Below are 12,812 nucleotides of genomic sequence, written 5' to 3'. Positions count from 1 at the left end.
TAGAACTTCGAGTGGAGGAGGGTGGAGGAAACATACTCATTTCACTGTACAAGTAGGAAGAGGTCATCACCTCACCACCCCCCAGCTATATATGCATCTGTCTTTTTATAATGTTTAAAGATAACTACCTTTAATACTATGAACATCCAGTGGTGTTCTTCAATTTCCTCAATATGGTGCTTACGCAGACTGAACTTGAACAAATACTGAGCAAAACATGTATATTTACTCCACATACACTAGTTTTAATTTAAGTACATACATAGTAGAGATTTGAACTTTCAAACGTTACAACTCATTTGTCTCAGTAAGCTAGAAGTTAGCAAAACCAAACATCAGCCACCCTTAAGTTTTCAAAATCATTCTTTATATGGATACTTTAATATATATTATTAGGCCTAAGAACATAAACATTAAAACCATAACTTAAAATGTTTAAATAATTTCAACAAAACATTTGTCCCCCAAAAACTTATGTAATACTGACTAAATGTCCAATTTGTGATTTGCCAACTTAAAAAATTAAAAGGCTAAATAATGATTTAGTTTGTTATAGTTCAGCTTTGCACTCAGTACAGAGAGATTATTTGCTCTCACCTTTAGTTATTACTAAACAGGTTACACAAAAGCAAATTATTTCTACTGAATGAAATATCTTACCTGCTACCCTCATGTTTGGTTTTTCAGTCTACAGCACTTTTCATTAAATAAGCTCCTAAAATCAAAAGAAAAGGAAACATTAGTTCTAGAATGAACACTCCACCTTAGATTGAGTTTGATTTGGAGTGTATATATTAAAATAATTAAATAAATGTCATGACATTTCTAGGTTTTCTACCAATATTGACATTTAATGAAAAAACTCTTATCACTGGGCCTGTCTCCTTCCACTGGACCATAAAACCTCAAGAGGAAGGTCTGTGTTGCGGTGTTCTAAGCTCAACCTAATGAACATGAGAGTAAAAACCTGCCATCAAGCTGGTGAAGAGTAAATAATGCCTTATTATTCTCAGTGATTATGCACTTATAAGGAACTTTTGATAATTTGTTCCAAACCTTCAGTATGCAGATGAGGTCCCAAGAGGTTACGCTTTTTATCTAGTCATGGAACAAATTATTTGTAGAAATGGGGCTAGAATGCAGGTCAGCTTGCTAATTCCAGTAACATGATGTCGCTTCATTTTTGATATAATTCAGGTGTCACTACAATAAGCATTTATAGCAAAGGCTTCTTATTTTAATACCAGGGTCTTCTTCCTCTGCATGTTTGTCAATTAAAGTAAAATAGTAAATTCAGAAGAATAGAACTGCAATTTTAAATATTCCAGCAGTTATCATTATTGACAGAGCAATGTTATACATCAAATAAAGAAACTGTTCTTTGATATTATTTTAATATCAACAAGAAACAGATGCTGGGAAAATCTGTATGTGTGTTTCCTTCTAAGAAATAACTCAAGATAAGGGAAATTTTAAAAAACATGAAAAAGTAAATGCATTTCACAGGAAAGCTACACCCAAGCTTTGCTCAATAGCTTCCACAGTCAACTCAATCTATTGTAAAGGAATTAAATTCAAAAGAAAATTTTGATTAGCGAATCACATTAATAAGAAATACATATTTTTCTAGTTTAGATTCTATTTTGATACTTATGTTTCAATGATGATGTCTGGTCTATAATTCATAGAATGCTTCAAATAAAAATAAAGGCATATACCTGAAGGACACAGTAAAGAAGTGAGACATCCACTTTTCTTATTCACTGGAATAAGCAGAGGGGCTGGGGAGGTGAGGGGAGTTGAGAAGTACCCATAGGTCCAATGCCCTTAGACTATATCCCATTCTTCTTCATAGTCTACCCTGAAGAAAATATCAACACATAACTTAAACTGAGTTGTTCCTTATTGATTTCTTTTCCTTTGTTAGTTATCTGAACACCTTCCATATAACAGGAAAAGTCAATGTTATATATGTGTTTAAACTAACTACATAGCCACAGGCTAGGAAAATACTAAAAGGAAACAAGAGACACTGAAGTATCCACAAACCATCACAAACAAGCAGAAAAAAATTCTCAGCTTTTCACATGAAAATCCCAACTGGTTATAAATCCTGTTTTGGCTTCCAGCAAAATTAAGCTCTGCTTTCACAACACACACATGCCTTTCCTCCCAGCTAATGTTCAAAATAACTTCAGTCTTATCTCAGTGTGGCCTAGGAAAATGTCTTTGAAAGTGTGATATGCACTTGAGCACCAGACACGTGCTATTCTATCACCTGCTGAGGCCACACCTGTATAATTACATCTCTGCCTCATACACCTGCCCACCTGTTTGTCCTCCCCACAGGCCTGTTTCTAAACTCATCACTACTAAGACCAGAATATAAGCAACTACAATTGTCTAACTGAATAAAATTGTTCTCCATTAAAATTTCTCAGATAATTAACATTTAGTAAAATCTCTAAATTAAAATCTCATAAAATTAAATCTTGGCCATAACACATTTTGCAAAAGTGTAAATGAGTACAAAGAAGGAACTATTGAATATATTTGAGAGAAAATCAAGAGACATATGTTTATGATCTGCTAATTCCAAATCATTCCTGACTTGTCTTCTTAGGAGGGCGTCTAAAGACAAACACAATCTTTACAAATAACAACACTGGGGTTGGGGGGAAGAAAGCAAAAACTGAATGGAAACCTCAGGCTGAACCACCAACAATCACATGGTGTTAGAACAGGCCCAGAGATAATGAACATACTAATAAAGGGACAAAAAGGTCTGTTCTAGAAATTTGGAACATTTTAATCTAAAAACAGCAGGTAAAAGGGTTTATAATTTTTCTTATATATTCATTAAAATGTAGAAATACAGAAATTAGAGCCATTTTCCAAAACCAGAATATTACTGGTAGGAGGATATTTTTAGGACAGATTAAAAAACCAAAACATTCAGACAGTACATTTATGAAATACATTTGTTCCAAAAAGCATAATACAGGCCAAAACAACAAGCTTCGATGTCTTAGATAAATACATAAATGACTGAACCAATTCAGGTTGCTAATATGTAAGGTGCATAATCATCTGGTGCCTCTGGGCAATGAAACACCAAACTGGATAAACACTAAGTGTGTGATGGAGACTGAAGAAGAGCCTAAACTGGGACCTCAGATTGACATATCAAATTTTGGAATGTTTTATAATTTAAATATTTCCTTTAGCACAACTATCTACTTCAGTCTAATTTAGCTCAGTTTTATTACTCAAGTAGAAGTCAGGCTACCATGTGAATAAGAAGACATTGACCTAGAATCAATTACCTTCAGGAACAACAGAGACAAAAACACAGGTCAAGTGATATTTCCATTCTTTCCTTGAGAAGTGGACTTAATTCGGTTGAATTACAAGAATGACACTGTATATCAACAAAATAAGCCATGAAAACCACTGCTTACCAGGAGGTGGGTATCTTGCCAGCTAACAAACACTAGGTAATAATGCATATGTCTAGCAGAGCAATTCAAACACATTCTTGTTTTATATAATCTTTCCACCAGTCCTCTAGTTGCATAGGATATTAGAATGTCATTATAGATGAGGTCAAGGAGATTTGTTTCAGGTCATATGAAAGGTAAGTAAGAAGCTCACACTACAAACAAATCCACTTTTTTTCACCCCAGCTGTTCCTGACATACTCTTAAGATAAGAGGCTTGTTGACCAAATGCCCCGTCAATCAATTTGGCTTTTGCACATTGCTCTGGGAATTGCTAATCTCTGCAGCAAACTAGCCACTGCAGAGATTTGATAGTTGGTCAAAATGTGTTAGAACCCCTGAAATGATACAAGAAAAAGAAGCATACAAATATACCCATTGATATATTTAATATTAACAAACAACAATCAATCAATTAAACTAGAAGAAAATATTGCAAGTTTTATTCCACAAATACAGAGAAACTATCACTCGGTTTAATCCAACTTTAATTCAGTGCTGGCCAAATGACCATTTTTAACTGAACCAACTGGGTGAGTTCAGATGATTCTAATGTTCATGGAAACTGCGGCTTTTCAAGAGGACTAAGAAAAAACATCAAAGTGCAAACAGATAGATGTACATTTAGGTCCTGCAATAGTTACTTTTATGTGTCAACTTGACTGGCCACAGGATGTCCATAGGGTGTTTCTGGATGAGATAAACATTTGAGTAAAGCAGTCTGCCCTCCCCAATTGGGTGGGTATCATCCAATCTATTGGAGACCTGAATAGAACAAGAAAGGCTGAGTAAGGCAGAATTAGAATTAATGCCTTCAGACACACTGGAACAATACCATCGGCTCTCCTGGGTGGCATACTGGACTTTTTTGAACACTTTATAATTTAAACATTTAACATTTAAACTTGCCAAATGCAGATCTTGGACTTAGCCTCCATAACCGAGTGGGCCAATTCCTTATAATAAATTATATCTATCTATCTATCTATCTATATAGATATATAGAGAGATATATACACACACACATATATATACACACACACATATAATATGTATTATATAATACATATAACTATATATAAATATCTTCCATTGTCTGTTTCTCTAGAGAAGCCAGACTAATAAAGACCCCCTCAAGAACAGAAGGTAAAAAATTAAAATTAAAGCAAAAGAGGAAAATGAGATAATACTGAACTCAAAAGAATGCTACAACTACAAGAGTAACTAGGGTGTTACTCTGATGTTACGTTAATAAAAAAGTATAATTAAAAAAAAACTTTGCAATAAATAACTGCATTAATGTGAATAAAATAGAACAAGTGTTAGCAAACTTTTCCTGTATTTTTTCTGCAATATGGTCAGACGGTAAATATTTTTAGGCTTCACAGATGACAGTCTTTTCTGCAACTACTCCTCTGTGCAGTTATAGCTAGAAAGCAACCATAGACAGTATGTAAACAAATGGGTATAGCTGTGCTCTAATAAAGCTTTTATGAGCACAAATTTGGTCTTATAAAATTTTCATGTGTCACAATTATTCTTTTGATTTTTGTTCAACTCACTTAAAAATGTGAAAACGAATCTTGGCTGTGGGCTATATAAGCCAACAGGTCATAATTTCCCAACCCCTGAGACAAAGAAACAAAAACTAATAATATAAAAAGTTTTAAAATGGAGAAATAAAAAACTTTCCTGACTATGCCCTAATAGTCCAACATTTTTTTGCTGTATTATTTGCAGGATATACAATTCCCCCATGGCTTCTATTGGTCCTCTTAGAAGTACTACTACAGAAGTAGGACAGATCAAACAATCCTAAATTCTGCACTCTATACATGTTCATCATACATTTTCACAATCAACTGCTCTCCATGGAAAGAAGCATATACTCCATGAGAAACAACAGAATGAATCCTCTTCAGAAGGAAGAAAAAAATTCTTCCCTTCCTATAAATAAAGCTGCCCATTTATAGCAAAGACAAGAATAAATCTAGATCCTGTTATGTTTCCAAACAAATCCCAGGAGATACAAAGAAATAGATAAAAATTAATCTTACTATATTCCATTTCATTAACTACAAAACTGTATTGGTGGGAAAAAACTTGATACCACTGTTTCTTTACGTAGGTATTTATATGCAATTATTTTTGTGATGGGCTTAAAAAGATTGGGGTAACTGTGCACTTGATGTTTGATCAATTTTTAAAATTTCAAACATTTAGCTTTTAAAAGTTTTTAAAATAACTTGTTCCTTATTACAAATTATTACTAGAGTAGATACAAACTATCAAGTACCCTCTCTCACCGAAATGCCACTATACCCACATCTTTGCCATGCTAAATAAATTTTTGAAATAACAAAATGGAGAGGGGTGAACAAATTGCATTCATTTGAAAGAATATTAACATGTAAAAACTCAGTATGATATCTGAGCCACTATTATAGTGTTATAAATATTATGAATTTAATAGAATTTGATGTACTCAGTGCTCGAAAGAAAAATCCAATTACTAACTTGAAAAGTATTCAATAATAGTAGGACACTGATACTGAATCCAAGAAGATGCATCCTTTTAAATGAATCTATCGTTTTAACATCCCTCCCTCACCCCAGTGATCCAGTTATGTGGCTGTTTAAAGCGTGGTGTGACCTAATATTGATTACAGGAAAAATTTTGAAATGATTACCTAACAGGTAGAAAAATACCCCAGGTTTTTAAAGGACCAAACTTACATTTTGACTAGGAGGAAAAAAGGAACAAAAGCCAAAAAAAAATTCTTTGGGGTGGAGAGGTGTCCCATATAAATTCCAAAAGGCTAATAATAACTAATTTTTCAAAACATCACTGAAGAGAATGATATAAATGTATCCACTCCTTCTGCAAAGTGGCCCCCAAAAAGATGAGACTGACCAAAACAGACCAAAAACTTTTAAAATGGGTCAATAGAACCAATAAGTAAGTCTTTTAGAATAAATTTTTAATGTTCTGTTGAAAACCTTGGAAAGAAAGGGATATGGATGATCTATGCCTGGAGTTTTAATAGCTATCTGAATCAATGTCATATGGCTTTTCTTAAGTAGCATCAAATTGAAATTACACTTAAAAGGGGACTAATATATAAATGTGGATTAGAAACAGAAACAGAATTAAAAATATGCTATGGGAAAACACAAATGAACCACAAAGTGTTTTTAACTTCTGCCTAGAATTTTAATCAATGCTAGACATGAAGCAAACTGGGATTATGCTGGGCAGATTTAGGTTTCCTGCACAATTCACCATAAATTGCTATGCCTTGATTTTCATCTGGATCTCCTGAAAGTTAAGGGAGAAATATCACTTCGGAAAACTTCTGTCTGATCTACAGCAGCTTAAACAAAATGCCATCCTTCTAAGAATGAAAATTGACAAAATATAACTATAATACCCACTTGTCCTTCCAGTTAACAACTAGTTAACAAAGGTGCCCAGCTAACTCATGCAGGTGCCCCACCTAGACCAACTCTGCCCCAAAGTCTTAGTGGAGAGAAAAGTAGCCAAGCCTGAGAAAGCATACACACATTCTGAGAGCATGAGTATTTCAGCATGATTCATCTCAGTGTTAAGAATTTCACAGTACAACTACTTGAATCAGTGTGATTTAGCTAAAGAGACCCAGAGTTATTCTCTCCTCTTCAGAAATTTGAGGTATCAGTACTCTGAAATATTTCAGGTGATCACAAGCATTTAACCATACTTTCCAAAAACACTTTAAAGATTAAAAACTAAAAGGACCTGTGCTCTGCTCCCTCCTCCCCAAATCTAACATAGCTCTAAGGAACTTTTTATTAACAAAGGTATCATTTTCCAAGATAACACCACTGATGGAAGAGCCTCAAGAGATGGGGTTGCTCTTCACTGAATTCTCACTAATGCGGAAAGATCTGTTCTAACTTACAGATACTCTCTCACTCAGTACTCAATCTACCACCACAGCATTTCTTTTTGGGTTAGCAGCCCGAGGTTAGATTTACTGTCACAGATTTGGTGTTTAATCTGAATATCACCACTACATCCTAAAACTACTCGATACAGATGATATGTGGCTGATGTAAATGTGGTTAATAAGCTAGCTGGCCTTAATGAGAGGTATGCACACTCTCTAACAGAACAAGAGTGGTAAGATAGAAATCAAATAATTATGCCACACCTGATGTCATTGTGACATTAAGCAAATATTTCAGTGGACTGTAACTACAAAACAAAAATCACTAAAGTACAAGGACTAGAAAAAAGACTTCTGAACTAAGCCACCAAAGCATAAATGACTGGAAATGAGTAGCATGGAAATAATATGGGGCCAAACTAAGTGTACTGTACCCTAAGATACACCTAAGTTGCACTTTAAAGCAGTCATTAGTATCATGTTTACTACAAATAGATGTCAAGTAAGCATACCTTGTATAAGCTCTTTTTTACTAACAAATATCTTAAAGATCTGAAAAAATGTTGCATTACAATTCTTTATTTTATATCCCCTATGACCCAAAATAACCCTTGATCATATAAGAGGACTCTCTGGTTCCTCAGGCATCTCACATCTTATTATATTGATTTTAAGGTACACTCTGCTTTCCTCATTTTAACATGGCTAAATTCAGGATGAGGTTTACAAACACATTTTTGTTTCTCAGTAATATATAAAATAATGATATACCTTACAAACTGTGGCATCATAGATTCAATAAAACATCATATCAAGTTCTATGAAGCCATAACTACGGCATTACCCAGTCACCAGAATTGCTAACGTGCTTTTTAAAATACAAATTCCTGAGCCAAACACAGATCTTGAGAATCAAAATCTCTTTCATGTTTAACAAGCTCTGCAGGTGATTCTCACTCATTTTCAGATCTATATCACTTCAATCCAAACACACAGGGAGGGGAAGTAAAGCAGATCTAGGCCAAAAAAACCCAAATGTAAAATTCCTAAAACAAGAATTTTCACTCTTTCCTGAACAATGAATGGAAATCAGCCTGCCTTAGGCCAGGTCTCCGGTAGGGATGAAGAGAAAGAGGCAGGCAGGGAGGAAATATGGAGAGAAAAAAATGTGGTGAGGAACAGGAAAGTAAGAACTCCTCTTTGCAATGGCCAAGACAGAGTACTAGATTTAAAATTACCCAAACGTTTTCTCACAGTTTTTCTCATCTACCAAGGCAGAAGTTTGTTTAAAAAGTTATAATCCAGTTGAAGAAATGAAGTGGTAATTAGATTTCTGTAACCTAGAGCACAAACATAACAAAAACAGAAAAGACAAGAGCCCTACAAAATGACATTGTTTTGTCTGCTGTTTCAGAGTACTAAAATTGTTTAAAAAGTTGTAATCTAAACTACCTTAATCCTACAGTATACCATCCAAGGAGAGAGAGATGGATGGATGGATGGACAGACAGAAAGAAAGAAACAGACATTATCGGGAACAACAAAAATAAACCTAATTACATTTTAACTACAAGAAGTTGAACATAAATAAGGTAATAAAATGTCCAGCTCATAAATTGCTAAAAAAGAAAGATTAGAGAAAGGCACAAATTTACATACAGTATAACTGCTACCTTTATCTCACATAACTATTTCACATTATACCAGATGAGAAGTTACAGGTTCCTATTCTTAAGAATTCCTCTACATAACCACTACATAAAGACTTACACGTTAGTCTTTAAATAGTCTGTAGAATTTAAGTGCACCAGAGTAGACATAATTCTGTCAGTCAAACCTTTAACATGAAGAAATGCAGGAAGAGAGTAGTTCCATCTCTGCCCAAGGGCCCTAGATGAAAAGCAATATTAGCACACCACTTCTGCCACAAACCCTGAATCCAAGGTAAGCAGTGTTAAAGTAAAGTGGAGACCAGGCCTGAGGAATCCCTGAGCAGTGAAAACCAGGTAGCCTTGGACCGGCCCGGTGGCGCACTGTAGCAGTGCACCGCTTGGGAGCGCGGTGGCGCTCCCGCCGAGGGTTCGGATCCCACATACAGACCGGCCGCTCACTGGCTGAGCGAGGAGTGGGAGCAACACCGAGGGTTGCAATCCCGTTGCCGGTCCCGGTCCGGTACGGGCGCGACACTGAGGGTTGTGATCCGTTGCCGGTCACGAAAAAAGACAAAAAAAGAAAAAAAAAGAAAAGAAAACCAGGTAGCCTTATAAGAAAGTGAAGTCCACATTGCTTGATTTGCAAATATAAGTGAAGCTTAACTGGAGCTATTTCTTATAAATGCCTATATTAAGGAAAAAAAAAAAAAAAAAAAAACCAGAAAAGAAATTAAGCTGAACCAATCAGAAACAGCCAACAAGCTTATAATTAAGTAACTAGGGACTTTCCAAGGGGATAGACCAAATAAGGCAACTACATAACTATAACCAATTAGACATTTTCTTTGCTTTACTTCTGTGTCCATTCTATAAAAAGCTCCCTTTTGTGTTCCTCAGTACAGCTCTGGACAACTTTTGGTTGGGAGCTGCCCAACTCCTAAAGAGTTGTTTGCTCAAATAAACTCTAAAATTTTATTGGGCCTCAGTTTACCTTTTTAACAGAGGTCACTTGCAAAAATCAGACAGTAGGAAGTGTCTAGTGTAAAATTTTCTGAAAATGTATGAACTGAACCAACTAGAAAATTTATCTTTGTCAACCACAAAACACATAAAACATATATAAAACACACTCTTCAAAACTCATTTAATGATCACTTAACTGCAGGTGATGAACAGTATCACTTGGGAAGCTCATCTGATACAATGTTACTACCTCAACAAGCCTTATAGAGATTATAATGAAAATCAATTTAGGAACTGACTCACTGCTAGAGATGTTCATATAACTTTTTCACTAGCACGCAAAAACTCACCAGGGTCCATAAAGGAATGAAAGAATGAACAAAATGTGGCATGTATCAATAGAATGATATATATGAAATGGTATATATCAATGGAATATACGATGGAATACTATTCAGCCATAAAAAGTGATGAAGTACTGATACACGCTACAACATAGATGAATCTCTAAAACATCATGGTAAGTAAAAGAAGCCAGACAGAAAAAAAAAAACGCTTAGTTTATAACTTCATTTTTATGAAATATAAAGAATAGGTAATTCTATAGGGACAGAAAGCAAATCAGCAGTTGCCAAAGGCTGGGGGGAGGAGAGAATGGGAAGTAACTGCTTAATGCATATGGGGTTTCCTTTTGGGGTTATGAAAATGTTTTAGAACTAAACAAAGGTGATGGTTGCACCACACTGTGAATGTGCTAAATGCCACTGAACTGTACACTTTAAAATGGTAAATGCTATCTTATATAAATTATATTTCATGGGAATGGGAAAACTCAGCAAAGTGACACTAGAAAAACATGACGAGCAGATTAAAAATTAGATTAGAAATAAGGAAAATGTAACTAATAGAATAGCTTCAATCAAATGGAATAGGCCAATGAATAAGACTATGAAAGAATATTAATAAGGTACACTGTGAAGACTCAGAGGTATTGAAACAATTTCCTCAGCTGAAGGAAAGTCAACTGATTGTATTTCAGTGGCTGTTTAAAACAAATAAATAAATATTTAAAAACCCACAAAACCTTTGAAGCTTAAAGATCTTGGGAAATCACCTTGTTCAGTCTCCCCAATCAGATGAAGAAAATAAAGTATCATGTGATAGTAAGTAATTTAGTCAATGGCATTCATGAAGTAACTAAATGCAGACTCTTCCTTAAAATCCAAATTATCTGATTCCAAGGACAGGAACCCTTCTGGACTAAATCTGAGACAAATTTATGCTATTCTAATAAGCTCTAAGCTAGATGGATTTTTTGTTGAGACCTATGACCAAATTTTTTTGCTTCTTGGGTCTTGCACCTTTCCGCTTTAAGAAATGGGTATAAAAATAAAAATACTCGCTTTTTAAATATATCTTCATAAATTCTATAAGATTAGCTAGCAATGCTTAAGGTAGCAATCCATATTAAAACTTTGTAATTGTAATAAAACACCCATAGAGTTTATTTTGAAAGTCACTTTAACCCAGTGGCGTTCAGTCTTATTTTGACTCCCTTTTGAAACAGAAGACCCCTACAATGGGGATTTTGGGGAACCTGGCCTGCGTCCTTTTTTAAAAGTCTCACTAGTGATTCAAAGAGGTCCCCAGGTAGAGAATCACTGGATTGAACATTTTTCATTGGTTCAAACTCTTCCTATCAAGAAATGAGAGTCTTTAATGAGCTGAGAAAAACATTACAAGAATCCACAAAACCTTTTAACACCTGTATAAAATTGAAAAAAAAATTGTGACTTAATTAGTAAACAGCCAGAGAATTCAAGAGATTGGTAGCCTCTAGAAACAGGTACAGGTCAGTGACATGACCAAAACCGGATGTTGGTTTTCTGAATTTTGCCAATTTTTTGTTGAATGGCATTCAGTAAGTTATTAACTTTAAGTTAAAGGGAGGTCTCTTTGTATTCGGTCAGGCACTGTATGAGTAAGAGTAATGTTTCCAAAAAGTTGGAAGAAAACATGACAATATGCCACTAGTCCTGCAAGATGGTCACAGGTCCAAAGGGGATGGGGATTTGTCGTCAGCATCAACCTTAATTAACCTCTCTGGGAGTTCATATTTTCATCTATAAAATTGGGAAAGATAGATAAAAGGACCTATTCACTGAGTTATTGTGAGAATTAAATAAATGTGCCTATGAAAGCACTTGGCACAGTGCCTAAAACATAGCAAGCAATTTATTATTAGTGTGACTGTATCATATTAATTTTGACTAAATAAGAAGAAACAAAGAAGAGGTTCTATCAATTAGATAGCAGTTCCGTATTATAGGAAATCATATATTTTTTAGAAAAGGTAGAGGACGATGAGACCAACCAAATAAACAAAACTGTAATTGGAAAGCTCAATTCCAAATTGTCAATCCATTACTCATATTATTTAGATCTAGGGGCACTAATCATCATACGTGCTACAGAACTGTGAAGACAGCAGCGAACACAGGCAAAGAAAAAGAAACCACACCGAATACCAATGGGCTGGACGGGCTGTAAAAATAAAAAGTAGCTCCAGCTGAGGAGACACTAAAACTTTAGAAACAGTCGTGAGGGCCGTGCATGGAGTTCAAACGCAACACCCAACTCCATCCCCTCCCATCGGGGCTCTCAGCCTCCAAGGCTGAGGGCGCGGGCAGGAGCCACCACGGCGTGGACGGCGCGCCCCAGGTGCCAGCCCAGGCCTGGCCCCAGCGCCAGGTGCAGGCGCCGCCCCG

The 12,812-nt window shown here is 35.4% G+C and overlaps 1 protein-coding gene across 2 annotated transcripts in view; it reads right to left on the bottom strand.

Annotated features, from left to right (window-relative positions):
• Positions 1-12,812, bottom strand: part of FAM3C (family with sequence similarity 3, member C) — a 45,641-nt gene that overhangs the window by 32,270 nt on the left and 559 nt on the right. The window contains exons 1-2 of one of the 2 annotated variants that reach the window (XM_008589588.1): positions 1,719-1,817; positions 661-715 (exon numbers count right to left, since the gene is read on the bottom strand). In XM_008589588.1, the coding sequence (XP_008587810.1) occupies positions 661-673 (13 nt within the window). In that variant the 5' untranslated portion in view covers positions 674-715; positions 1,719-1,817. Of the gene's footprint in view, positions 1-660; positions 716-1,718; positions 1,818-12,812 lie in introns of those variants that run through there. The other variant, XM_008589587.1, reaches the window with a different exon arrangement.

Source organism: Galeopterus variegatus, unplaced genomic scaffold (genome assembly GCF_000696425.1).
Source record: "Galeopterus variegatus unplaced genomic scaffold, G_variegatus-3.0.2 Scaffold5535, whole genome shotgun sequence".
Lineage (NCBI taxonomy): Eukaryota > Metazoa > Chordata > Mammalia > Dermoptera > Cynocephalidae > Galeopterus > Galeopterus variegatus.
The sequence above is the reverse complement of the archived record's forward strand: the minus strand, read 5'-3'. Positions and strand labels throughout refer to the sequence as shown.